This window comes from Podarcis cretensis, assembly GCF_951804945.1.
Source record: "Podarcis cretensis genome assembly, chromosome: 1".
NCBI classification, from domain to species: domain Eukaryota; kingdom Metazoa; phylum Chordata; class Lepidosauria; order Squamata; family Lacertidae; genus Podarcis; species Podarcis cretensis.
In genome coordinates, this window is record NC_137170.1 from 59,613,222 (window position 1) to 59,641,162 (window position 27,941).

Here is a 27,941-nt window from a genome sequence, read left to right on the forward strand (position 1 = left end):
CCACATTCTCCCCCCACTTGGCATTGTATTCAACACTTCTTGTGAGCTTAATTGTCTTAGAGTCAGTCATCATTATTCTGTAAGAACCTTTCTGATAACCTAGAAAGATACCATGCAATCCGCACTTGCCTAACTTGGAGCTTTGTGGTGTGTGAACCCACATGTCAGAACCAAAAATTTTCATGTGTTTGATGTACGGCTTCTTGCCAAACATCTTCTCATAGGGGGTACAACCAATTGCTGAAGATAACCTGCGATTATAACTGTAAGTAAAACATGAGAGAGCTTCGGCCCAATAACTCTCTGGAAGATTGGCATCATGCAGCAAGGTTTTTAACCCTTGAAGCAATGTCTGATTTGCCCTCTCGCAAAGTCCATTCTGCCATGGCGAGTGAGGACTAGACAAATCGTGTTGAATTCCTTTCTCAGTCAGAAAAGCTTCAAACTGCTGAGAAGTGAATTCCCCCCCGTGATCAGAGAAAAGAGTTTTTATCTTCTTACCATGCACATTTTCCAACCAAGCACAGAATTCCTTGAACCTTGGAAAAGCCTCTGATTTCTGCTTGAGATTGTACACATAAATATACCTGGAAAATGCATCAATGAGAACCATGAAGTACCTATTTCCACCCAAAGAGGGCGCTAGTGGTCCAACCAAATCAGCATGAACAACCTGGTATGGTTCTGTAGCTTGCCTACTAGACACCTTACCTTTCGCAGCCATTTTCACCTTGTTTGCTGCGCATGCCTTGCACTTCGTGTGGTACCTGCAGGGTTTAATAGTCATACCTTCAACCAAGGCAGGCATTTTAGATACTGCCTCAAAATGCAAATGACCAAATTTCCTGTGAAAATCGTGAATACATTCTGCATGCAAACTTTTGTTAGAACCTGCAATGCAACAAGTTTCATCCTGCACAACATCATCAAAATACAAAACAAACAAACGATCAACATATTCAGCATGCAATACATAATCGTTTTTCTTGGTGATGGTGCATTTCTTGTTCTTGAAGGAAACGTCAATGTTCCGTTCATTCAGCTGCGCAACACTGAGTAGATTGTGTTTGGCATCTGGAACGTAAAGTACATCTTGTATCGATAAGTCCAAACTGTGAAGAACAACAGTTCCGTAGCCTTGACTGGGGATCGTGTGGTCATCCGCTTGGTGAATCACACCTTCCTGCGGTGTAAAAGACACGAACAGTCGCTTATCGTTACACATGTGGTGCGTTGCAGCCGAATCCACCACGAAGAAAGATCTAGACGTCTTCTGGACCTTTGCAACCTTTGGAGTGAAGCGTGAGACCATTGCCTTGTGCTGCGTTGTCCTGGACACCGGACCTTTGCCTTTGCCTTGGCCTTTTCCACGCGATGAGCTTTCGCTGCGCTGCTCTGTCTTGGCCCTGGGATATCTGCATTCCCTCTTCACATGGCCTAGACGTCCACACGAGTAGCATTTCACTGCCTTCAAAGCTTTGGCGCCATCTGGTGGTTCCACTGCATTCTGGGATGATGTCTGTGAAGACTCCCCCTTACCCATGCAGCTAGCACCCCAGCGGTCTGCTTCATTCAGAATCACGGCAGTAACATAGTCTACTGTGAGCTGAGCACTTGGCAGAACAGCAATCTGAGTGGCAACAGATTCCCCACTTGCATCAGCCAGCATTCTGCAGCTAGCCATCATGACTCTGGCATTAGCCTTCTGCGTCATCTCTGCTGCTTTAAATCAAGCTGCGTTATACAAGCTGCGTCACTGCTGCTTTGAAACCTCTTTCCAAAAGCAATTTTAAAAGTGCTTTCGGTTCTCAAGCCTTCCCCAAGCCTGTGAGCTTGTGCCTTGGCAAACGGCTTTAAAAGTTCAAAGTCCAGTCATAAAGCCATTAACTAGAAGCTGGCAGGCTGCCCGGAGCATGAGCACATACCTCTCATAAATCATCCTGAAGCGCAGAGCAGATAACGTCCGATCCGTCCCTCTGCATTCCTCTGCATTCTCTGCTCCCCTGCCGGCACTCCGATTCTTTGCTCCTTTGTTCCTTTGCCAGGAGCCCGATTCGACTTCTGGAGCCCATTCTTCAGTTTGATTGCGTTTTTCTGGGCCCGGAACAAAAAATGTTGTTTTTGCAGAGTCTTTTACGCAGTGGAATGATGAGCAGTACGTGCCACATGCTTTACTTTACTTTATTTACACTTCAATGCTGAGAGCTTACAAACATGCATCTTGCCTCTGCGTGAGCAGAGAAGCAACTCCTCTCTCTTCGGAAACACCGAGAGAACTGTGAAAAAACAGGAAACCAGTGAACGTCACATCCAGTTTCCCTTTCCCGTGGGAAACCCAACAGCAACTCTGACTGTGGAATGTAAACAATGCCTTGTGACTAGCATTTCGCTGCACAGTGAAGAAAGCAGAAACCAACAAAGCCATGTGATTTTGTTCAGGTAATGATATAATGGATGCTCAAAAATTGGGACACTTGCAGTAAAGAAGAAGAAGGGAGATTGTGCCAGTAAGAAATAACAGTAGCTAAGAGTACAAAAGAATTCACTTTGGTGAAGTGAAGTTTGTTGAGTAATTTCTTTGGCTTCATCAAATGTGATCCTTTCAAATATTGAAATGAATAAAATACATGGTACAACTCTTGTTTGTTTGTTTTCTATACCGCCCTATACCTGAAGGTCTCAGGGCGGTTCACATAAAATAATTTAAAATGTTCACATAAATAATTTAAAATAGTTTAAAATGCTTTTCCTTCTTTCAGATTTTTGGTCTACTTTTCTTGATAATTAATTCTGCCACTAGAATGCAAAAAGTTGTCTGAACCTTATTTATGTGGGCAAAATGATGTAGATTATTGATAAGGAATGACATGAGAAAAAACGCATTTCTTGACATGCCAAGTGCTGTGATCATTGTATGTGTTGCAGTGGAAATTTTACCCTTTGGGTCCTTTGTTTTTAAACCAGTCTCTAAATTTATCCTTTATGTGCAGCCAGATAGTACATAAAGCTGTAAGAATCATGGCCTCCCTCACTTTGTGAATGAAGCTCTGAAACAATTGCAATAGAACAGGGTTCAATACAGTATTTAGCAGGCGGAACCATCTGCACTATCATTAGAATGGTGAAGCTTTCTGTATCTTACTTCATAGCAGTGCTTCTGGTGCCCTCTTGAGCTACTCAGTGGAATGAATAATTCAATATTAATTAGGCAATGCTACAATTTGTTCATCTCCATAGCATCCATAACTGTGTGTCTTCACTGCTTTCAGTGCTAGAAATGCTAGTAGTCTGGGAGAGTCATAAGTCTAAATGAGTGCCAAACATATAGTAATTAGTGTTACCAAACTCCAGAGAAGGGATTCATAATAGTTTCACATTCACATTTCCCTGTTCAAGCTATGCAAAGTAAATGGAAGATGGTTCTGCAGTAGGTGCCAACTAGTACAATCAGCCAGAGCAGCAGATTTACATAATTTTACAACGCTGTTGGGTCGAATGGGGAAATGTGGGTCACTTTGTTTGTTGGACTCAAAATGTATTCGCCATCTTAAAACCATATTGTTTATTTGTTTGAATAATTTGCTAGCCACTCTTTAGAAATCATAGCAGGCAATTAAAAATAAAACCACCATAAAAGCAACAGTAGCCTTCTCCAGCTAAAAGAACTCAACAACAGAAAAGTTTTCATCTAAAACTTAACTGCTGTGCATAACGACAGCAGCAGGCAAACTTACATGAAGGGAGCTCCTGAGGTGAGGTGCCAAAACGTTAAGAGTCCTGTCTCCAATCCCCACTTCATATTTTACTCCAGGTGGCCTTTGAGGCCAGTTTTAATAGTTGATCAAGGTGGGGTTGGGGAAGTGGGACCATATAGTCCCTTTTTTAAATTATGTATTGGACATGGAGGTTGTGTGCTGAAGATAACATGCAATTTGGCCCTTTGGCTTTATGTGGAAGGAGTGTGGCATACTGGTCCATAAGCAGCTTTTATGCCTCACTCATCTCTCTTCTGTATTGTGTGGCTTTGCGAAGGTGTGCATGGTTTTTTCTTTGGTAAGAAATGGAAAAATTGATGGAGGGGTATTACCTCTGTTGGGAGACATGTTGTGTTTCTTTGAGGGTAGTTTGTCTGCTGATGGGTCTGAAACCCTTGGTGAGTTAGGAACTTCCCCTGCAGATGAAGACAGGCTCTGGCAGACTGAGCAGACGAGACCAAGACTGGGCCTAACAGTCAAGAAGGAGGTTTCTGCACAAGCTGTAGAGGGAAGTGAGGGGCAGATGGGGCTAGTTAACTGGGGAAGGTAGCCCATCTAGGAGAAGGAAAACTCTGATCCTAAACCTGCTATATGGGATATCTTTGGGAGAAGGAAAGGCTAAGGAGTAAACCCTGCACAAATCCAGAGTGGAGTCCCGAAGACAGGTGGGGAAACTTCCCTATGAAGATGGGTCGCAGTCTGTGCAGGTCACTGCTGTTCTTCTGGCTTCCAAACGCAGCCCATCACTGGCACTTACAGTAGCGGCAAGCCTTGAGTTAGTTTTCTCTGTCTTTCTATCTGCACATAGCTTCATTGTGAATTCTTACACTTGCTGAACCTGATATATTAATTCATAATTTCCTTTTCAAAAGGCCCTTTGTGCACCTCAGCGCCTTTGTTTGCACTGGGAACTATCATAAGAAATCAAAAGCAGTCTTTTGTAGTTGTAATCGGAGACAAATTAGGTTGGTTTACATCACGAATGTGGGCTAATTGAAGAGTACAGGCTCAATGGGGGAAAAGTCATCATTCAGAAGACTGTAATGCAATCGTATTTGGTCTTATCGGTTGTGGTAGGTGTGAAATATCTTGGCACAGTGAAGGAGCCTACTTGCCTTCTAGAAATTTTTCTAAAAGCATTGTTTATTCTTACCTGTACCTGCAGTTCTACATAGAGACAGGAAGCTTCCCTGTCTCATTTTATATAAAGATGGATATAACACAATCGGTCCCACTAGAGGCGCCTGTAGACAATTTTAATTCATGCTAATTTAATTTGGAGGTAGTATTTTAACCTAAGGATTGAGGGTATCATAGGAGAAATTTAGGATAGGCTTTTCTTTATTTTAAATGATGACTTTTAAAAATTGTGTTTGATCCTTAAAAAAAAAAAATACTTTCCAGAAATGCAAATCAGTTTTTAACAGGCTAGAAAATACTAGCCAAGGTCACATCCACACCACACATTTAACACACATTTAAAGTACATAGCTTCCCACAAAGAATCCTGGGAACTGCAGTTTCCCTTCACAAGGGCACAATACCTAGCACCTTAAACTGCAGTTTCCAGAGTTCTCTGGGGGGAAGTCATGTACCTTACATTTGAATTAAATGGATGCTCTGGATATGACCTAGGACATGCAGCATCCTAAAAATGCTATTAAACTTTCCAGAACAGGGGTGGAAACTGGATCTGAAAGGCAGATAAGATCTTTCATCTCCCTGGTCAGGTGATTAAAAAAATTTTTTTTGCCCACATGGCTTGAAATCAAACTGTTCAGGCAAATGCTCAGCCTTCGAAATGGCCATTCAGAGTGTTCCTCAAGACCAAATCGTCAGCTGACCGTCTTGTGGCCTGTTTTCTAATTTATGCATAATTTCCCCACAGAATCAGTCACTTATATAGCATACCTATGCAGTATATGAAAATGTGTTTTACTTGCAATAATTTATAACACACACAACTCTTGTACATATTAGTAAAATTTGTTGTCAATGCACGTTTTTGTAGTTTGTATTTGGCTTGTGATATTTGTAAGGCAAGTCATTTATAATATTTTTTATAATAATTTTAGCTATTTCTCAACATCCCTTAAAAACTGGATTTGTAGTATGATCATTAGTGCCATCTAGTGGCCTTGGCATTTTATTTGGCATGCCCAGGAGTTTTCAGCTTCAGTTTACTATAATACTAACTTTAATAATAATTTAGTAGGTATATACAGTGCTTTTTTCTGGGGGGACGCAGGGGTATGCATAATCCTAAACATTTTGTGAATCTAAGTTTGGCCACATTGAAGGGCAGTATTTCAATATGAGTAGAAAAATGAGAGAACCCCTAAACATTTAATTTTTTTAGAAAAAAGCAATGGGCATATAGTTACTCTTTCTGTATTAAGAGCTCAAATATATGTCTAAAATATTATTATAATGTTAGGAATAACAGTGGGAACATCACCTTTGATTATTAATTTATAAAATTCTGCAAATTGTATACTTGGTTTGGGGGAAAGGTAAAATCTTTTGGCTTCTTTGGCTACGCAGAAAACTTGGGAAAAAGGCTACTGTATGCTAAAAGTCACAGAGTCAAAAAGGCACAAAGATGCCAGATTGTTGTTGTTACAGTTTAGAGTGAGTGATACGGCCTTTTCAGGCCAGCAATTGTAATAAACTCTCACTCACCTCGAAAAACCCCTTATACCTCCCTTTGGAGGAAAAGAAGATCCAGTCAGAAGGCAAGCAACAATAAAAAAATATTATCATCTAGAGAAATTCTAAGGGTGTTCCCAGTGGCCTTTCTAACCTCTAAAGAGCTTCTGAACAGCCCTGTAACAAGGCAGGTAAAAAGCCTGTTGAGAAAGATAGTCTCAGTAAAAACTGATTTTGAGAGGGGGAGGCCTACTTAATTATCTCTTGAAAAACAAATAAAGCCCACTATGTTTAGATCCCCAAACTTGCCAAATAACTTACAAGTAGTTGGTAGAAAACAGAACCCACCATAAAATTATTATGTAGGAAGGAGTACCCAAAGGGCAATAGGCACAAAACAAATTCAGGACTGGGACGTTTTAGCTGAAGAGGGAAACCCCTGTTTCCAGATCATTTCTTAGAGAGGACGAGAACAGCAAAAGTTTCAGGAATAGCTCAGAACCTTTGGATAGTGAGACATTTGAGGATACACTATCACGTAGATGTTTATTTTTTCTCTCTCAAGTTCTTCTAGATGCTTTATTGCTAAGCAGGTTCCCATTAATTGCTCAGTTCACATATCACATTAAATCATAGTTTGAAACAAACAATGGTTAAATGTAAACAAGCTCTGCTCCTTTCCTGCTTGTGGGGAAGGTTCCAGGTTCAGCCTCTTTTAGAGCTTCTCACTCCATGTTGGTGTGGAAAGTGCAGGGACAGAGGCTTTGGGGTGTGTGTGGAAATAGTGCGTGTTCTCCCTATAACCTTTATGCCGTTCCCTATTCTTTCAATGACAAGACAGATCTAGAGCCTTTTATATTTTTATACTATTTTAAAGTGCTATACTTAGGATCAAGCTAACATTTTATTTCAGTGTAACCTAGTAATATTGTAGGATTTTAACGTACATCCCCCCCCCCCCCGTCTTCTGGCTTGACAATTTTTGGAAAATTAGAGTAAAACTGCTTTATTACAACCTGCTACTTTAAAAGGATCGTGATATCACAAGCTTCCCTGGTTAAGATCATTATTCTAGAATTTTTTAAGCAATTGTATGTTAAAACTGTGTATGGTATTGGTGCTGAAACTCTACTGAAGTAGATACTTCACCACCAAGCCGTACACAACTTCTGAAAATGTGGACTTGTTGGTATGGCAGCGGATGACCACTGCATTTTGGAGTCTCAGCTTACAACACACTTGGTAATACTATACACCTCACTGTATATAGTAATATAGTATGTTCTCAAAACTTCAGAATACCTTTCCAAGAAGTGTATAAGTGAAATGAATTATGTTAAAAATGTAGATCTCATAATTAAAATATGAACCTTTTATGTTCATAGGCTTGTCGATATGGGCACGTCCAGCATTTAGAACATTTTCTGTTTTATGGAGCTGATATGGGAGCACAAAATGCCTCTGGAAACACAGCGTTACATATCTGTGCACTTTACAACCAGGTTAGTTGTTATAGTTTTGTTGTTCTTCTTATACAACTTACTGAAATGAAGCAGGTAACATAAATCATTCCTAGATATATTTTTTAAAAAACCTTGCAAGGATCAAAATCCAGTCATTTCCATTCCCTGGTATTAATTATAAATTACATTTTTAATATTCCACTTTTCTTCCAGAAAAGCTCAAGGCAGTTATCAGTAAGCCTGTGAGGTAGGCTAGGCTGAGAGAGCATGACTTGCCCTAGATGATCTAATTAGCTTTATAGTTGAGTGAGGATTTGCACCTGGGTTCCCCTGGTTTAATCCAACACTCCAACCATTACAGCAAGCTGGCATGGAACAGTATGTATGCCCTTTCTGATACTTTGGCTTTAATTCTTTAAAAATTGTAAACTTTTAAGGGCACTGCAGCTATGACTAAACTGGCCTTAACTTGGCCACCCTGGCTTTGTTCCCTGATGCAGCTCACACAACTCTGTAGGCAAGTATATAGAACTTCCCAAAAACAAAATGTAAAAATAAGACATTTATATTCCACCAAGTGTCCGTTTCTTTAAATAATGTATGCAATACTAAAATCATGTTCAAGTGCAATACGGATTGTCCTGAAACCAAAGTTCTGTCCAAATTCATTCAATAAAGAGAAAAGAATTGCCGGGGGGGGCATTTTGATTTTTAAGGGGGGCAATTTGAGAAGGAGTTAGACCAAGTTAATGGCCTTTTAGGCTTCCTCCATGTAAATAGGAGTTCACTTTTGGAATAATAAGAATTATATTATCATTTCTTAGTGAGGGGGGGCAGCATCAGGATTTTAGAGATGCTTAGGTGGGGCATGGCCAAAAACACTCCCCAGGAGTGTTGCGGCACAGCTCTCAATCACTCAGCTACCTGGAAGCTACACTGCTGGGATGTTTAGAAGTATCCAGCAAAGTACTTTGGTTAGCATAAGTAATTTTCACTGTGAAATGGAACACCCCATCCTTCTGTTCTGCCCACATACCCCCTAAATTTGTTCTGGGTTTCCCCCCAACCATCTGGAGCAGATTTGGGGAGAAGACGTAGGGAGAGGAGAGGAAGGGGAAGTTCCATTGCGCAAGTGGAAATTATTGTGCTAGCAGACATACTTCATTGGACACCAGCCATAACATCATTATATTATACATATAATTAACAATGATGCAGTATATAATTACCTATATACTGTATACAATATATACATATACATATTATGCTGGCTAACTCACATGGCTTCTGCAATAATATTTCATATATTTTGAAAAGGGAGGTGAAAGTCAGTTATAACTATGCTTATATTTTCCAAACCATTAACAACTAACAAACTCTTAGGTGGTCAGTGGTGTGTTTAATTCTATTATTTGGTTTGAGTGGTGTCTTATCTGACTTACATAGTTAGAAAATCTTACAATTCCTCCTGTGTAGGATATATTTTTAAACTCTTAATATTTGGAAGTGAGTTTTAATGTGCTGTATTATTCTATGACATCTAAACATAAATATGTACTTTGACACCAGAAAGCATATGTTTGAAGATAACATTTCAGAAGTTCTGGCAGGCTTGTTGCTAACACCCCTAGGAAGCAACTCTTTCATGCTGCTCTGTGAATGGCATCCTTGAGTAATGCATCAGAAATGCAGCTATTTTTGCCTGTCAGTTGTTGGAAGATAAATGGGGGGCAGTTGAAAACAAAGCCTGGCCAATTCTTCCACTTTTAATTAATATACAGATGTCAAGCACTGTTTTATGTAGGATGAACAAGAGGCTTAAATAGATAACAGAAATGGAATACAATTAATGAATTTCACAAATTAAAAGAAGCAGTTTCATACCACTAGTTTTTGCTCTACTCCTCTGGTGCCAGTAGCAGCTTCCGTCCTGGGCCTTGAGGTAGGGTGTGGGGCTTTTTGTTGGTTCTGTGGCACAAGGAAAGGGTTACGTATACCCCCACCAACCCACTACCCACACTGAAGTTTTTATCTGTGTGGGGGACTTGTTGATTTTAAAACAACACCACACAGATGTGAATACATGTCTAACAAAATGTGCATTTGGGCCCTTAATGTTGTATATTAATGTTCCCTGAAGTTTAAGTGCCTTTTCTTCTCTAAGCTGGGATGCACAGTCCTTTGTTTTCAACTATTGAGTGCAATAGTTATCTGAAAAACCTGAACTCTTATTAATATGAATATGTACCTTTATCAAACAACTCCCTTCCCTAGCAGAGGAAACACTCGAAGAAGGGCCTCAGATGATGATCACAGGGTGGACATAGCTGGGCGAGACCAACTCCACCCTGCTCAGCCACCCAGGTCTCAGTGATGCAGACCAGATGGGCATCCTCATCCATAATCAGATAATGGATGAGGGAGGTCTTATTCAGAGCCAACCTGGCATTTCAGCAACAGCTGCTGCAGACCCAGTGGCTGGCTGATAGGACAACTGCAACTCCCCAGGTTGGAGGAAGGGCTGGCACATGGAACAGTCATCAGCTGTCTGTATTGTGTGTTCCTTACCTGGCCTGCCCCACTATACCTCCCCTTATTTTGAACCACTGTGATTGCCCCCTTTTCTCCTCAGCATCTCTCCTCCCGGACACATCTCCTCTCCCTCACTAAGAACAACGACAACAACAAAACTGCTGGTTTACGCAGTAGTTTTGCTATCTTGGCATCTCTAAACATAAAACTCTGCAAGTAAGAGGGACTTGCAACAGAACTCTAACTGCAGTCTTGAAAGTGGGTCAGTGATCTGTTGCTGCAGATTTTTCTTTGTGAGAGCAATGGGATGTACTTTTGTTTTGATGAACCTTTTAAAGTTTTAATGTTACATTTTGTGTTTGCTTTTAGGGCCACATTAGGCATGACACAGGAAAATATGTGATTGGACATTCTGCTGTTTTTATGAAGCTGAATAGTGGCAGCAGTGGGAGTGGATGTGGTTTAATCTGATTGGGACTGTGTCTCTGGGGGAAGGGGATTTAAGCCTCCCCTCATATTGTTATCCTAATGAAAATTTCCCCTTCCTCAATCTGGAGTGGAAACATAAAGCCACCATTTTAAATTTGGTGCCCTTTACAAATGTCAATAATGTGTTTTATAGTAATTAGTGGGAGACAGGTTTTATGGCAGCAGCTGTGCATGCTGATTTAGCAGTGAGTGCTGCACATATTCACTTTATTTTCTTACATCTCTATCCCACATTTCTCCTGTCACAAAATCCAAGGCAATGTGCATGTGATTCCTAGATCCGTACCTTGTAACTTCAGCAAGGTGATAGTCTCCTGTGCCATCAGACCATACCATGGACCATACACAGACCATGAAGTTTTGTTCAGATTAGTAACATTGATACAACTCTGCATGTATTGACTCTTGGCAGTGGATCATTTCCACCTTTGCCTCCCATAGGAAGATATAGACTGTAAGGACGACCTTTCACCATCTCTGAAACTTAGGCTCTCAGTATATCTGTTTGAATGGGTGAACTCTTGGTTTCAGTGAAGAATATTTTCATGTAGTGTGGAGTCCTTAAAGCAGAAACCCCCAACCTTCGGCTCTCCAGATGTTTTGGACTACAATTCCCATCATCCCTGACCACTGGTTCTGTTCGCTAGGGATCATGGGAGTTGTAGGCCAAAAACATCTGGAGGGCCGCAGGTTGGGGATGCCTGGTTTAAAGCATCTCTGAGCCATGACAAGGCTAAGCTACCATAGCAATGAAGGATTATTTATTTATTTATTATTTCATAAAATTTATGCACCGCTTGATTGTAAAAAGTCTCAAAGCAGTTTACAAAAGATAAAACAACAGTAACACCAAGAAAAAAATTATAACTCTACTTTAAAGTATACAAAAGAAAAAGAAAAATAGATTAAGATTACCTCAATTTTCTAAGCATCTGGGTAGACTTGTCTAAACAGGAATGTTTTTAGCAGGTGCCAAAAAGAGTACAGTGAAGGTGCCTGCTTGATCTCAATAGGCAGGGAGTTCCAAAGTGTTTGTGTCACCTGCACATGAGTCTTCTTCTGGCCTGTTTCATAGTCCAGAGCTCCTCAGATGTTCTGAAATGTTGGAGAAGATTCTCAGGAGCAATTGTGTCAACCACCTGTTTAAGCTTGCCATTCCATAGCGAGATGAGGGCTTCAACAGGATCACCAGCTTTCTCTACTGCCATTGTCTGTCAAGACTTAACCAGATAATGGTTTGACTGTGAGATGGAAATGGATTGCACTTCCCCTATCTTTGGTCCATCCCTCATATCACTACATCAAGATGACCATCTGAGAGAGAACCATGGTTGTCATGGAGGCCATGTAGTCTCGAACTAGCCCGATAGCAGCCTCCACGTGGATATTGAAGTCACCCAGGATTATCATGTTAGGGTCCTCCAATAATATATCAGAGACTATCTTGGCCAGCCTGACCAGGTAACAGAGTGATCAATAGACCAGCAGCATTCCTGATCTGTCTCTCTGGCTGCAGACCCTCTAAGCCCATTCAAAGGTCAAGAAGCTTCCTGGTTAAGGGGAGGTGTACCTATAGACAGTAGTAATAGCCTCAACCCTCCTAGTCCAGCCTGGTGTGGTACTGATGGATGTGGCAAGTAGTTGGTGATTCTAGGATTGGGTGAAATGCCAAAAGCATAGTGGTGGTTTGTGGGCAAAGCAGTGATGGCAAGACAGAGAGGAGCAGGAAAAGGTGGAGAGCCAGTAAACGCACAAGACAAGCAGACAAGGTAGAGGTGAGCAGGGTGAAAGGAGGAGGGAGTCATATGACTTCATTTGGCTTTAAAGTATTCAGACTGAAGAACAGCTATAGGGCCTGAATATAGCTATAGGGCTATGAAGTTGTTGGTTTGTTCTCCTTGGTCACCTGGTCTATAGGCTTGGCAGGAAACCAGTTTGGAAATTTGTTTTGTATAATTAGAGTGGACAGTGTGAATTAATGAATGAAATGGCTGCCTTTTTAAAGCCATAAATCTGCGGTAGTTTGATGTGGTATCTAAACAGCAAATACTTGTGTCACATTAGACTCTCTTTATTGGATTTGTTAATACCAAAGGTTTGATACTCAAAAACTTACAACAAACAAAGCTTTAGGTTATTTTTAATAAAACTTCAACATTATAGGCATAGTGATTCTAATGCTGCACTGCCTTAGAAATACACAAGTAATGAGGCCTGTTATAACTCATATAACATCTGTTAGAGCATCTGCTTCTTCATTAATTATTGCTTCAATTCTTTAAAAAAACCCATCTAAGCAGATATCTTTCTTTTCTTTGGTATGTCTAAAATATCTCTTAATTTTGGAAATGATTGTATTTGGAGTACATTCTTCCAGTATGCTTTTTAAAAAAGAAAAAGAAAAAAAGAAGAAGCTGAGGTATATGTTTTGAAATTGGTATTAGTTCTTAAGGCTGCAGTTGTATACATATTTAAAGCATTTCCCTTCATTGATTTGTTGTTATTATTTAGTCATTTAGTCGTGTCCGACTCTTTGTGACCCCATGGACCAGAGCATGCCAGGCATTCCTGTCTTCCACTGCCTCCCGCAGTTTGGTCAAACTCATGTTAGTAGCTTCGAGAACACCGTCCAACCATCTCGTCCTCTGTCGTCCCCTTCTCCTTGTGCCCTCAATCTTTCCCAACATCAGGGTCTTTTCCAGGGAGTATTCTCTTCTCATGAGGTGGCCAAAGTATTGGAGCCTCAGCTTCAGGATCTGTCCTTCCAGTGAGCACTCAGGGCTGATTTCCTTCAGAATGGATAGGTTTGATCTTCTTGCAGTCCATGGGACTCTCAAGAGTCTCCTCCAGCACCATAATTCAAAAGCATCAATTTTTCGGAGATCAGCCTTCTTTATGGTCCAGCTCTTACTTCCATACATCACTACTGGGAAAACCATAGCTTTAACTATATGGACCTTTGTTGGCAAGGTGATGTCTCTGCTTTTTAAGATGCTGCTTCTTGGGAGAAAAGTAATGACAAACCTACATTGATACTGCACATGAAAAACTTTCCATGGTTTGATCACAATGTTTGGGGGATACCATCTTCAAATAAATATAGCACACCCTTGTCTAGATGTTGTATTCTCTCTGTGTCAAAGAGGTGTGGGAGAAATGCATTTTCTGCAGAACTTTGTCCCCTTTCTGCCCCCCTTTTAATCTATTCTTCCCCCATGCGCGTATAGCTCAATGTGCACAAGTTAAATGTGTGCAAGTTGTGGGCTTACTTTACATAGTTCTAAACCTAGGGCCTAGCTGGATGTGACACCTGAAGCTGGGATTTTCTGTTTTCCTTTAAAATAACTATTACTCATCATTGCCACTGGGAGTGGTGATTTTCTATCAGGAATGTGATGTACAGGTATGGTGCTTTAAAAGCATCCCTTCTCCTGTATTCCTGATAAAAAAATCACTCCCCAAAACCGCTATATGCCCTTTCAGAACTAATAGCAACTTCAGGATGGGGACTGTTTTTGTCTGAACCAGGCTTTCTCAGCCTCGGCCCTCCAGATGTTTTTGGCCTACAACTCCCATGATTCTTAGCTAGCAGGACCAGTGGTCAGGAATGCTGAGAATTGTAGTCTCAAAACATCTGGAGGGCCGAGGTTGAGGAAGCCTGGTCTGAACCAAGGCATAGGTGGAAAGGTTTAAACCATCTCTCACCTTGTGCCATACTCTTGATGAAAATTGCCTCCCACTGGTAGCTGTTAATGTCTTAAAAGAATAGTGCACATTTAGCATCATGACTAGTTTGGCTCTATTAGTGTATTGAATACCAGCAGTGTAACTTGATTACAAGGTTGTAACAAATTCTGTGCTTTATTTACAGGACAGCTGTGCAAGAGTTTTGTTGTTACGGGGAGCTAACAAGGAGTTGAAGAACTATAATAGTCAATCTCCATTTCAGGTAAAAAAAAAAGGGGGGGGATGCGGGACAACTTGCATATTGGTACCAATGAGAGTTGTTGACGCATTTTCTACCTGGGAGAAGAAAAATATAAATGCAGCTACAAAGTTACTGCACATACTTGTTTGTCATATTTGTATCTCATTCATCTTCAGGGAATTTATGATGGTTTATGTTGGTTATTCAACTGTGTACTCATTTAATTCTGTACTCATGTAGATTAGGCTCAGGAGACTGAAGTGGCGGAACTGTGGACTGTATGACTTCACACTGCAGGTTGGAGGTTATGGGTTGTATTCCACTAAATGGTTGTGCTAGCAGGGTTGGGAAACCCTTTTGGCTCCATGGGCCAGATGCTTATCAGGCTAAATTTGTTAAGTAGACAAGTCTGTCCAGCTGCCAGAATCCATTTATCAAATGGTACTTTGCTCTGTTTCTCATATAAGTGGGTGCATGGCAGTGGGCTGTGGAGGGGTGGCAGCTTTCCATCTCCCTCCTCCTACACTTAAAGGAGAAGGCCAAGGGCTTTAATCTCAAATTAACATATGATGAACCAAGATTAAATCTGGCAATTTAGGTTGCACACTCCTATTCGCTGCTTGGAACAGGGTGGTGCAGGCAATGTAGAATTAAGCCCTGTCCTCCTGCCCAGTGATGCCAGCTGATGAGTGGGCATGGTTTGAGGAAGAAGGCCTGATGGACCAACTTGGCATCCTTAATAGGCCAATATTGGCCCATGAACTGGATGGTTCCCCACCCTTGCACTAGGAGAAACCAGCACAAGGATCTCTGCTAGTGCAACAGGCATTTTCCCTCTTCCTTCACAATGCACCCTATGCCATCCCCCAATCTATTCTGAAGTTTTGAGGAAACCCCCAAAATAGATTTTGGAAGGTGGGTGATGGGGGGAGAAGGTTCTGTCTCTCAAGGAAAGTCCCTGCACTGAAGGAACCTTAGCCTTAGTGCTATGTGGAATACAACCCAATATTTTTAATGCTCACCTACATAACACATTTTCCCAGGCTGCAATCTCTTACCCGCTTAACTTGGAGTATGTGCCATTGAACTCAATGTAGTCAGCTAGGGTTGAATTTTATCAGTCCCCTAGATGCTCTAGCTTACTATATTGAATGAGTAATATTAAGTTTTCATAACAACAGCAAACAGAAAACAATAAGCAGAACCACCATCCCTTTCCACATAGACAACAAAAATAATTATAATTACAGTTACAATTACTCTCTCCCTCCCTGATTGTTTTGATTCACTTAGCATAAAAACGGAATGCAGTATCTTCATAGGCAATTAGTGCAAACGTATAGTTTTGCATTTATTTGCCTTGTTCCATTCACTGGGGATGGGAATGTGTTTTTAGTCCTCCATTTTTTGTAAGGGTGGGAGTCATTATTGTGGATAAAGACCCCTGTCAAGCTTACAGAACCACTCAGTTTTCCTTTTGGCCCATTTTCTTTTGCACACTCAGAACTCCCCAAGCATATAAACAAATAGTTGCTCCCTGCTTCCTTAAAATAATTTGCACACAGGTCATTTAAAGTTAAAAAGGTACAGGGCTCCTGGATGGTTAAGTCCAGTCAAAGGCAACTATGGGGTGCAGCCCTCACCTCGCTCTTCAGGCCAAGGGAGCCAGCATTTGTCCTCAGATTTAAAGTAACTGCATTCAGAAATAACAACAAACCATGGTTGATTAAGAGAGAGTACCTTGGGTTCACATGTTGCTCTGCCACTTTTACCACCCTTCATGTACCAGGTGAGAAGTTTGGAAGCCTCCATTTGTGGTTCCCCGCCAAATCCTTGTTATGCCTGTATATGGGAAATTAGTTTGTGCAAACTATGGTTAGTTTATTATAATTTAAAGTACTTATATGCTAACTTTCATTTCAGGGCAAAGCCTTAAGTCAGCCCCAAAGCCGTTTATATAAAATACAAATTAAACATTCTAATAACAATGAATGAAAACAGCAACAGTTTACAGCAGTTTGACACCCAACTCTCAAATTCTTTTAGATGACATCTTTCACAACCAGGATATAAAACCACTGGTGGGGATTTGTTTGAATGTTACATATGATTGTATCCCTTGTTTTTGAGCCTCTTTCTGCTGTTTACACATAAAATTTGTTGTTGTTACCTCAACACATTGATACAGTATTTTGCCATTGCATTTGGAAAAGAAACAATTGGCAAACAGTGGTCACTGTGGAAAAGGCAGTTATATACAGGTGAAAGGACAAGTTGTGCTTTGAAGGTGGAATTATGGCAATTTGTACCAGAATGAAAGAAGTAGAAAAATAACTGGGCCTATTAGCTTAATGACAGTTAGGCTGAAGGCAGTAATGCATTCCGATTATGTACCTCAAAGGGGCTCACACCAACACCTCATATGCTAAAAGCACATGTTAGGGGGTTGTGGGGTCATGCAGGCCAGTCCTGTCCCTATCTCTTGATGTGTGTGCACTAGCTATGTCCCACTGGACATATGGTCAGCTGCTGTGTGAATTGGCCCTATGTTCATTAGGCCTGGACAACATATTGATACATCGCCCAGGACCGGTATGAGGGCCAAACCGCCATGGTTGCTTCACTCGGTGATATATTGCGGGTGAAACTGCCTCTGCTGGGTCCTTCTGCCACCAGTGCTCCACCCATCTACCTTACTAGTATCAGACCAAGCCATTATTCTGCTCCAACCGGGGAAAATAACAAAGCAACTGGCTTGAAGTACCTTAAATCGGAAGCATCTAATCTCAGGCACTTTGTTGTTGGGCAGTTTGTTGATTTTTTCTTAATAGGAGGCAGAGACAGCAATGAAAAGGAAGGAGTGTGAAGGGAGAAACAAGGCTGATGGATGGCTACATATATCAGCCAGTTAAGTTGAAAAGGCTGGTTTGCAGTGCTATGAACCTCTTTTTTATTATGTCTGCCTCCCTCAATTCATTGCTATCTGCTTTGTTTTGCTGACCCATTTGATATAAATTATACTATCACAAAATTACATGGGGTCTTCTTGAGTTAATGGGGTTTTGCATACTAAACTGATACTCCTGTAATCAGTACATTGTAGAAGTGAACTCTATGCAACGTATCAAGTGCCCATTCATTAGCTATTATTAAATACCGCATTCAGTTTGTATCAAAACCTCTAATTTAAAATACCTTTTTTGAAAAGGGAAGAGAGAGAGAGAGAGAGGCCGTCTGTAGAATTTTATTCAGTGTTTCTGTGTCTGCGATAAGATCATTTTTCCTTGGTTAGCGAAAATTGGAAAATAGAACTATCCTCATAATTGAAGAAAAATACCATACTAGATAAAAAGCTTCCACTTTCTTTGAAGAAGTGAGGTTATGAAAGTGGGTTTGTTCTTCCATTAGCTGTAAATAGAAGGGCATTGAAATTGCCTCCAGCCTGGAGGGACGATGACAGACTGTTTAAAAAATATATATCATAAAAATGCTGAGGATTTCCAAATGTTTTAAGAAGGTGTGTCTCTAGAATTACAGAAGCCAGGACACAATCTGATTCATGTCTGATTAGAACTAAGCCCTATTGAGTTCAAGCTTGTATAGGACTACAGGTTTAGTTTAGGTGTTGCAAAACCCAGCGATTCACAAGGCTGTGTAAAGAGTTCTTTCAAAGACTTATAACTAGATTTGCATTTTTTGCTTAGAAGTAATCCCCACTCAGGTCACTGGGATTTAATTCTGAATGGAAACACATACAGTACGTGGTACCCAGTGAAGTGTTTCTACTAACTCGAGGATCTATGCTTGCTCAATGGAATGTCTCCTCCCTTTCCTCTGCCTGTGCGCCTCTGGAAGATTGAGGGAACACCCATAACAGATTTAGGGGGGCACACAAGGAGAGGGGAGGGAGGGGAAGTTTCATTGTACAGACAAAAGTCCTTGCCCTTGTAGGAGCACTTTCTTGGCTACTGCCAGTAGTATCAAACTGCGTGAATAGGAATTATGGAACCATCGTTTTGCGTATTGTCCCCATGTTCCTTTTCAGGTCTTTGATCATTACTGTGTCTGATGTTTGTGAAATTTATTTGTATCAGAAATATTAGCCCCCCATATAGAGCAGGCAGTAGCTGAGAGCCTCACCGTTTTCCAGGTTGTGCAAAATTTCTAGGTCAGAATGCCCAGAAGCTTTCCCTAGTGTTAGTTTCTGCTGTGGAACCAAATGTCTAAGTGTGAATTTACACAACCACAAACAAGGAAAAGGCTCAAATCCCAAGAAGTATCTTTTTCCTTCGCAGGATTAACTGCAGGACTCACCATACTTGCCACATCACATTATTTATGCCCTTCCACAGCCTATACATTGGGGACGGGGCATGCCTGTAGAGGAAAATCCTCCTGAATGGGCATAGGCTCTTCCTGTGATTTATAACTCCATGTGATCATGCAACAGTGGGGGTGGAACCTGCAAGCACAGCCCCAGTAATGCATGTTGTATTCATGTGAGGAGGACATGACTGAATATGGCAGGGGTCCCCAAACTGCTTGTGGTGTGTGGCATGTTCATAAGAACATAAGTTAAAACCGTACAGCATCTTGCACAGCACATTACAATTGCTATGACAAGCAGATAAAGTATTGTGTGGTCCACCAAGACCCTCAGCAATTTTCAAGTGGAGCATGGGGGAGTTGGGGAACAACTAGACCAGGACTTATGTAACTATACACAGAGGTGGTGTTTTAAATTTGTAGAAATCAGCCTCAGACTTTGATACTACGGAGGAATCAGATGCACTGGATATTTCTATGATATGGAGAGTAGGTTGGTAGAGTGTACTGTGTTGGGGTAAAAAGATATGTAGTGGTTCCATGTTGATGCTGACTTGCTGTAAGTTTAGTGCTCCACTACGTGGCAGCTTTGTAGTGTTGTGGTCATTGTGGGTTGATTTCTAAACAAGGCTACATCACCATATGGCCAAACCATACTGGGTTGTATACCTGCCATATCAGTCTTTATGAATCAACTGGTTATATCTCCAGTGAAAGGAAATTTAAAAGAAATTTTGCTTAACAATGCTTATATTTTATTCAGAACCAGATTGAATAATAATAATAATAATAATAATAATAATAATAATAATAACAATTTATTATTTGTACCCCGCCCATCTGGCTGGGTTTCCCCAGCCACTCTGGGCGGCTTCCATAGAAACCAAAAATACAGTAAAATATCACAGATTAAAAACTTCCCTGAACAGGGCTGCCTTAAGATGTCTTCTGAATGTCAGGTAGTTATTTATCGCTTTGACATCTGGTGGGAGGGCGTTCCACAGGGCGGGCGCCACTACCGAGAAGGCCCTCTGCCTGGTTCCCTGTAGCTTTGCTTCTCGCAATGAGGGAACTGCCAGAAGGCCCTTGGCACTGGACTTCAGCGTCCGGGCAGAATAGAACTCAGTTTTATATTATTTTGCTTTGATACTTTTCAAAGAACAGAGGGAGGGGGGAATAGAAATTTGAAGTCAAAATGTATTTTCTTATCAGCTGCCTTTCTCTTTTGTGTTTCATACTGAGTAACAGCCAGGCATTATTTAGTTTCATTAAATCTCCTTTAAAATTAGTGCTCAGCCATGTAAGTTGTAATAGGGGTTATATAATCACTTGCCTTGGTAGTTCTTTGCAGTATGACCTAGATTTCTCCATGAAAAATACACACCTGTATTTGCTCCTTTTTACATTTAATTTATTAAAAGCAAATCATAAGGGATTTCAGAATGCATCTTTCTTGTGAATGGTTTTCTAGGTGGCATTTTTAAGCTATCAAAAGGCAGTGGAATACATGAATGCACCACTGTGTTCTTCATATTTACTTAATTGAGCAAAGATTAGAATTTCATAAGCTTGGTGTTTTAGGGTAATAGAACAAGGACTTTAAAAAAGTAGAGGAGCATATAATGAAATGTTTGCAGCTAAAACCTCGCTCTCTCAAATATATTTATTTGAAATGTGTCTGGGGAAATAAATATTAAAATTCTTATCCAAACTATAACCCACCATTAATATTTGTCGGTTTTAACTTTTGCAATACAAGATGGCAGCTTGCATATACAATCCTGTGTTTTTCATGTGTAAAGCTATATTTGCATCATCAAACCATTAGAGAGTGGCAAATGTAACATATTTATTGAATGTGTTATACAGTTAACCCTGGTTCAAATAGAGAAAAAGCAAACTGTTGTCTACCTTTGGATCCTCATAGGTAGAGCTGCCAAGAGATTTATCTGAGCTTGGTACACTGTATGTAGATTAGGCTGTACCAAAACCTGCCATCTATTGGCAAGTGCTTAAATGCTATCTGTCTCCTCTTCCTGTAGACATAGATCTCCCAAATCTTAAGAATTGAGGTAGGACTAGATATAAATATTTGCCATAAGTTTCTATATATCCTTTTGTTTTTTATTTTGTTTCCATTTACCCACGAGGAATTACTTGTGCAGCCTGATTCTATCTATGTTGTTTTCTGAGATATGTGTGAAACAATTTAAAAGGCTTGCTCTCATAAAGCAAGTGTAGGATAGTAACATTATTTAAACTGTCACAAGCCCTAGATCTCTGCAACTGGCAGGTAACTGACAGGTTGGCGTGGTTTATCCAAAATTCCCCTTCCCCTGCCTACATTTTGTATTGCACCCCCCAAAAAAACCAAAGTTTTTGCAGTGAAGATTGATGGAAGCCTACTTTGGATTTGAACCATTGGTTTAAAGATGCCTTACACCCATGCTAGGGTTCTGATCTGGATCAGAAATCCTGCATTAGAAATGTGAAATTTGCTCTCTAAGGCGGAACTACATAATTAAGGCCATATTTATTTTGACCCTCAGAGAATATGGCTTTTGGATCTCATGTAAAAGTAATTATATTTCAGCATTGCCTTTGTACATTGCTGAAATATAGTTTGTGTTTATCCTTACAGAACTGAATAGTGAAAAGGCATTGCAATGATATTACAATCTTTCAGCAAATGTAAAATCATTTAATAAATAAGTGTTGGACTTTCCCTATGATTTATATTTGCAGTTGCTAAAACTAGTTGTTGAGCAAATGTATAATAGCTATTCTAAGACTACTGCCTGTCAATATCTGACTACAGATGGCACCATGAATCATAGCTTGAAGAAAGAAAATGTTAGACGCTATGCCAGAGTTGCTAGGAGAATTTCTGGGCACAGTGTACCACATGTGCTGCTAAATTTTAGAACAGTATCAGCATGCATTCTGGCTGAAAAATTTCAGTGGTAGAAGAAAAATCACACTCAAAAGACCAGTAAAAGGAAGATAACGCTAGCGTGGTCTGTATTATCAAGGACAGAAGATGAAATTACATTCAGCCAGATAGCCTGTTGAAAGCATCCAAAAGGTAATGCTCAGCAAGAGAACAGATGAAGCAGGCGAATTAGAACTGCACAGCAGAAATAATTTGATTGGGGGAAGGGTGATTATGTAAACTGTGCCTCTGACACTTGATGTTAATCAAATTGCTAATACTTTTCATTCCTCTGCATAATAAGCATGTGCAAAGTTACATGACCACGCCAAGTCAAATATTTTAAAACTGTATATAATAATTGTATATAAACTGTGTGTGTATTTGCAGTGATGTAATTGGACTGTTTGAAGAGAAAATTTTGCATGGTGCAGCAGGCTGTTTAGAGTTGAAGATGCAAAGTAGTGTTGCTCAACAACAGTGAGATATTCTGGACCAGAATATAAATGTTATTATATTTGCCCTTCGTAACCAAAATCTGAATAAATTAATGTATGAGGACAACATTGTAGAATACTCTTGTTCTGAATACTGTGGGGCAACTTTGCAAACACTTTTACATATAGTTGCCACTTAAGAAAAATGTAATTATCAATTACATGCTTGATTCTCAGATATTTCTTGTTTGTTTTACTTAAAGATGCCATTAATATATTATGTCAGTTGCTAAATACAAACCAAACAATGATTATTCTGTTTGCAAAATATTTTACAAGTGAAGATTTTAACCTTCAGTAGTCCAAAATTGCTGTTTTGAAATGTAGATAGAAGCTAAGTCTAACAATCTTACATCAACAAATATTTTTAAGGTAGTAAATGGGTTGAGCAAATGTTAGTTGCTTTCCTTATAAGATTGTGTCAAGTGAAACTAGGTATGTATTTTGAATTAACATAGTCTAGAAGTTCATGTACACAATAAGATACAGATAAAGATACGAGATTAACAAATGCAAGTTGAACTTTTATTTCTGAAATGAAAGTTTGGCTTATGAAATTACATGAACCTCACAAGCAGGTAACACTGGTAACACTGTCTGGCTCTGCTAGGGTTGCTCAGCCTGGAAAAAGAAGCTTGGAGAATGTCATGGCGTTATTCGCAAACACCGTCAACACTGTCTGAACCCTTAAAAGGGGGTCTTTGTCATTTAGGGCCCCTTCTTATGTTACCTTAATGGCACTGGAACTGCTGCAACTTGACAGCTTCCTGAACCATCAAGGAAACATCAAACATCCTGAGCTATGTAGCAGGAGCCCAGCTTTCCCCCTATACCAGCATTGCCCTGGTTTTTGGAAGTTGGGGCTGTGAGGAGCATCCATAACATGGACTCCTCCATGTTGCATTGGCTTCTCTGGTATCTGGTGCTTTTATGTATATGTCAAAGAGACTGGGAGATAGAATTGAACCACTGAGAAACTATATAGTACAACTTTTAGAATCAGGAAAAGCAACCTCCCAGCACCAACTTCTGGAATCTGTGGCCCAGAAAGAAGCAGAACCACTGCAAAAACTGAGTTCCAACATCTAAACAAGAAAGGTGGTCTAGAAGAATACCATAGTCCCTTGTATTGCAAGCCAATGAAAGGTCCAGGAGTTTTAACAGGGTCACATTCCTGCTGTCCTTTTTCTGGCAGAGTCCCAGCAGGTCTAGGGCAGTTCACGCTCAAAGGTCAGGTTGGAAACAAGTTTGAAACGCATCCAGATACTTGGGAAATAATTGCAAAAAGTTTTCATGTAACCAATCATTCTTGTCTTTTATCATCTGTTCAGTAATCTGAACCGCCTCCACAAATTCTGGAGTTCAATGGAAACCAGCCAGAGATTACTGTTTAGTACTAGGTTTAGCATACCACCATTCTACATGTCCTTAACTTTCACGGTATATAGTGATTTTATATCTATCTATCTATCTATCTATCTATCTATCATCATCTATCACACAATTCATAAAACTCACTCCCCATTGAATTTCTGAGGCGCTACTTTTAAATGATACTGTCATTTATCTTGAATAACTTCATATTCCCTATGAATGAAACCTTTATCAAAATATATTTTGCCTGACATTTTATTATACCACATTGTATGGGGTTGTGGTCTTTTAACTTGGTCAGGCCTAGGTTTACATGAATTAGAAGTGTTTCTGAGCACAATTCAAAGTATTGGTGCTGACCTTTAAAGCCATAAATGGCCTCGGCCCAGTATACCTAAAGGAGCATCTCCACCCCCATCATTCAGCCCAGACACTGAGGTCTAGCTCTGAGGGCCTTCTGGTAGTTCCCTCTCTGCAAGAAATGAGGTTACAGGGAACCAGGCAGAGGGCCTTATCGATGGTGGCGCTCGCCCTGTGGAATGCCCCCCCATCAGATGTCAAGGAAATGAACAACTATCTGACTTTTAGAAGACATCTGAAGGCAGCCCTGTTTAGGGAAGTTTTTACTGTTTGATGTTCTATTTATTGTGCTTTTAATTCTGTTGGGAGCCGCCCAGAGTGGCTGGGGAAACCCAGCCAGATGGGCGGGGTATAAATAATAAATTTTATTTATTTATTTATTTATTATCCACAATCTATCCTATCCACTGTTGGACAAGATGATTGTGTTTTTTCATTTTGTTTGGAAATTCTGTCATGAGGAATATAGATAGGCCTCCGGGTCCTGTTTGTTGCATTTATTCTTTAACAAAAAAATCAAGACAAACTTGGCATCATAATCGGTAGGGTGTCCTGAGACACAGAGTACAGGACTCGTGTACCTCTAAGAGCACGGCGGCTGAGGAATAGGCACAGCTTTTCACTTCTCTATGTGACAAACTGTACCTGCTAAAATTCCCTGTGCTACATACTGCCTCAGTTTATATGTAACACAAAGCTAAACCATGGTAGTGTGAATGCCTTGGGTTTTCAGAGAGGAGATTGCGGTTTATGTGCTTCTCACCTGCTACTCACTCCAGGGGCTCATGGTTTGCATATTGCAGACAAACCATCATCCAAGGTTGGGATGACATACCAAGTCAAACCATGACTTAACCCCTGACTTAACCTACGGGACCGCCTCTCCTGGTATGTCCCACAGAGGAACTTACAGTCTTCAAACAAAAACATCTTGGAGGTCCCAGGCCACAGACAGGTTAGACTGGCCTCAACCAGAACCAGGGCTTTTTCGGCTGTGGCTCCGATCTGGTGGAACGCTCTGTCACAAGAGACTAGGGCCCTGCGGGACTTGACATCTTTCTGCAGGGCCTGCAAGACAGAGCTGTTCCACCAGGCCTTTGGCCAGGGCACAGCCTGACTCCCTCCTTTGGCAATCCTCACAGAACTCTAGCCCAATGGTTGCCATTAATCTGATTTGAATTAATTTTATAATGAAATGATTTTAGAATGTTTTATCATTTTACTGTTGTTAGCCGCTCTGAGCCTAGCTTCGGCTGGGGAGGGCGGGATATAAATAAATTTTATTATTATCATTATTATTATTATTATTATCATTATTATTATTAACCCAGTAGTGGCAGGACCAGGGGAGGAATATAGCAACCATGATCTCTCTGGGAACACTTGCATTTGTTCAAAGCCATGGTTTGGTTTAACTTTATGTGTGAACCTGGTGAGTGTGTTGGTTCACATCATCTGAACAAAACAACCCAGAAAGTTTTTTTTTTTTAAAACTACATTTTCCTGTTTCATCAAACCATTTGTTTGTATCCTGGCTTCTTCTGAATGGATTAACCATACTTTCCTGGTCTGTATGAAATGGGAAAGTATAGTTAATGAAATACTTACTGGGTTCATGTGAAGCAAAAGAGTGAAGAGGCTGCATTCATGGCCGCAAGCCTCATTCATATTTTAAATTTTATGAAGCCAAGATATGATCACCCTGTGATTTAAAAAGTACAGTACTCTAGGCCTATCTGGTCACTCAAAGCAAAGCTGTATGGAATCTCATCATGTGCTTCCTTAACCTTCACCCTAGAAATGGGGCATCATGCTCTTATGTAATATTTTAGCTCTAATATGGGGGGATCCTGAATTTAAGAACATTTTTATATTACGAAGAATTATATTTTCCAAAAGAATTGAGCCATAGGTATGTGTTATTTATTTTCATGCATCAAACATGCATACATTGGCATTAAAATGATATGGAATTATGGAAGGCTGCACTACTAGATGGGTTTATTTTACTTTGACTTCTTCTACAGCAGCTACAGAGATTTGAAACACAGAATGATTTCAGTGATCACCAGACAATACCCAATTTGTATCTTGAAATTGTTCTTCTTACAAGAGATCTGATAATGGATACCACTTAAGATTTGTGGCATTCTACTGTATTATTATAATCAGCACCCATGGCATTGAGCTCGTTTTACAATACACAGTACAATTGCATACAGCTGGGTCTTAGCAGGTTTTAGACTTTATTAAACCATACAGTACAGAAATATGCTTACTCTGCTTTCTCATGCCTCCAAGGAAAAAAATGTTTTTATCATAAAATAAACTTCTGCATTATTTCATGCAACTTTATTGCCCATGAGAATAAAAATTAGAATAGAACCAGGAAGAATTGTGATGGAGATGAATTGTCCCCCCGCCCTCTGCTCCAAGTAGCAGAGTTCTTCTACCACCAGTTATCCTGCATGTGTGGTACTGAAAAGCGCCATTACGATGGCACCCTAATATCTGAAATGAGAAGCAGGTTTTGCCATTGGTCAACCCTAATACTTCATCCACTCCCTACCTCCCCGGGGTAGTTCAATTGAAGCCATAGAAAAACAAGATAAAACTACTTGATCTTTCTGTCAGGTAAAAACAGCTCTTCTCTTGGACTGAAATTACTTGGAATTAATTCAAAGGTTGCTGGACTCTAGCTCTCAACAGCCTCAGCCAGCATGGCCAAAAGTCACGATTCATGAAAGTTCAGCAACATTTGTTTATAATTATAAACAGTATCTCATCCTGTAGGTTCCCAAGGTGGTAAATGCACACAATAGACCCATTAGAATTAAGTCAAACACAATTAAATCACATTAAGTTAATAATAAAAAATAGTAGCAGCAGCATAAAAGATAGCCAGACCAACACACAGCCCTCTCCTCAATGCCTGTATGAATAAGGTTTTTTAGCCGCCCTTTAAAAGCCATCAATGAGGGATAGCATAGGCAAGGAGTTCTACAAACGGGCTTACCAAAAGAAGGTCCTATCCCATTCCATCACGTATCAAGGATACGCTTGCCAATATGACCACGGGACTTGCATATTCCAGGATCCAACCTTGCAGGTAGGGAGATAAGTGTTTTGTCAAGTAATTGGGTCCTAAGTAATTTAGGGATTTGTATGTTAAAGTCAACATCCAGAAGGTCCATCAGAATGGAGAGGTATGGCCTCCTCACATGTTAATTGAGAAAACATGGACCTAAAGGACAAGTAGGCAAAAGGAGGAGGCTTGAATAAACAGGCAGAGGAGCTCAAATATGGATGAATTGAAAGGGAGGGCTCTGAAGAAGCTGCATGGTGTTTAAGGTCGAGAGGACCTGTATGCACCGGGGCTATGGGGCATGTGAGGAAATTGGAATCCTTAAAAGGCCAAGGGCAGAGTTGCTTAATGAAGTGGACCAGGTAAGGAGTGGGCTGAAAACTATAGGTGGAAATATAGTCATAAAAGGTAAAGGTAAAGGTACCCCTGCCCGTACGGGCCAGTCGTGTCCGACTCTAGGGTTGCGTGCTCATCTCGCTTAAGAGGCCAGGAGCCGGCGGCATCCGAAGCATACTTTGAGTTAAATGTGCTTCAGGTTGAGCACTTTCAGG

General features: G+C 40.4%; 1 protein-coding gene across 5 annotated transcripts in view; it reads left to right on the top strand.

Annotated features, from left to right (window-relative positions):
• Nucleotides 1-27,941, top strand: part of SHANK2 (SH3 and multiple ankyrin repeat domains 2) — a 339,924-nt gene that overhangs the window by 59,366 nt on the left and 252,617 nt on the right. For all 5 annotated transcript variants that reach the window (XM_079980803.1, XM_079980801.1, XM_079980798.1 and 2 more), the window contains exons 8-9: nt 7,790-7,906; nt 14,760-14,837. In XM_079980803.1, the coding sequence (XP_079836929.1) occupies nt 7,790-7,906; nt 14,760-14,837 (195 nt within the window). The remainder of the gene's footprint in view (nt 1-7,789; nt 7,907-14,759; nt 14,838-27,941) is intronic.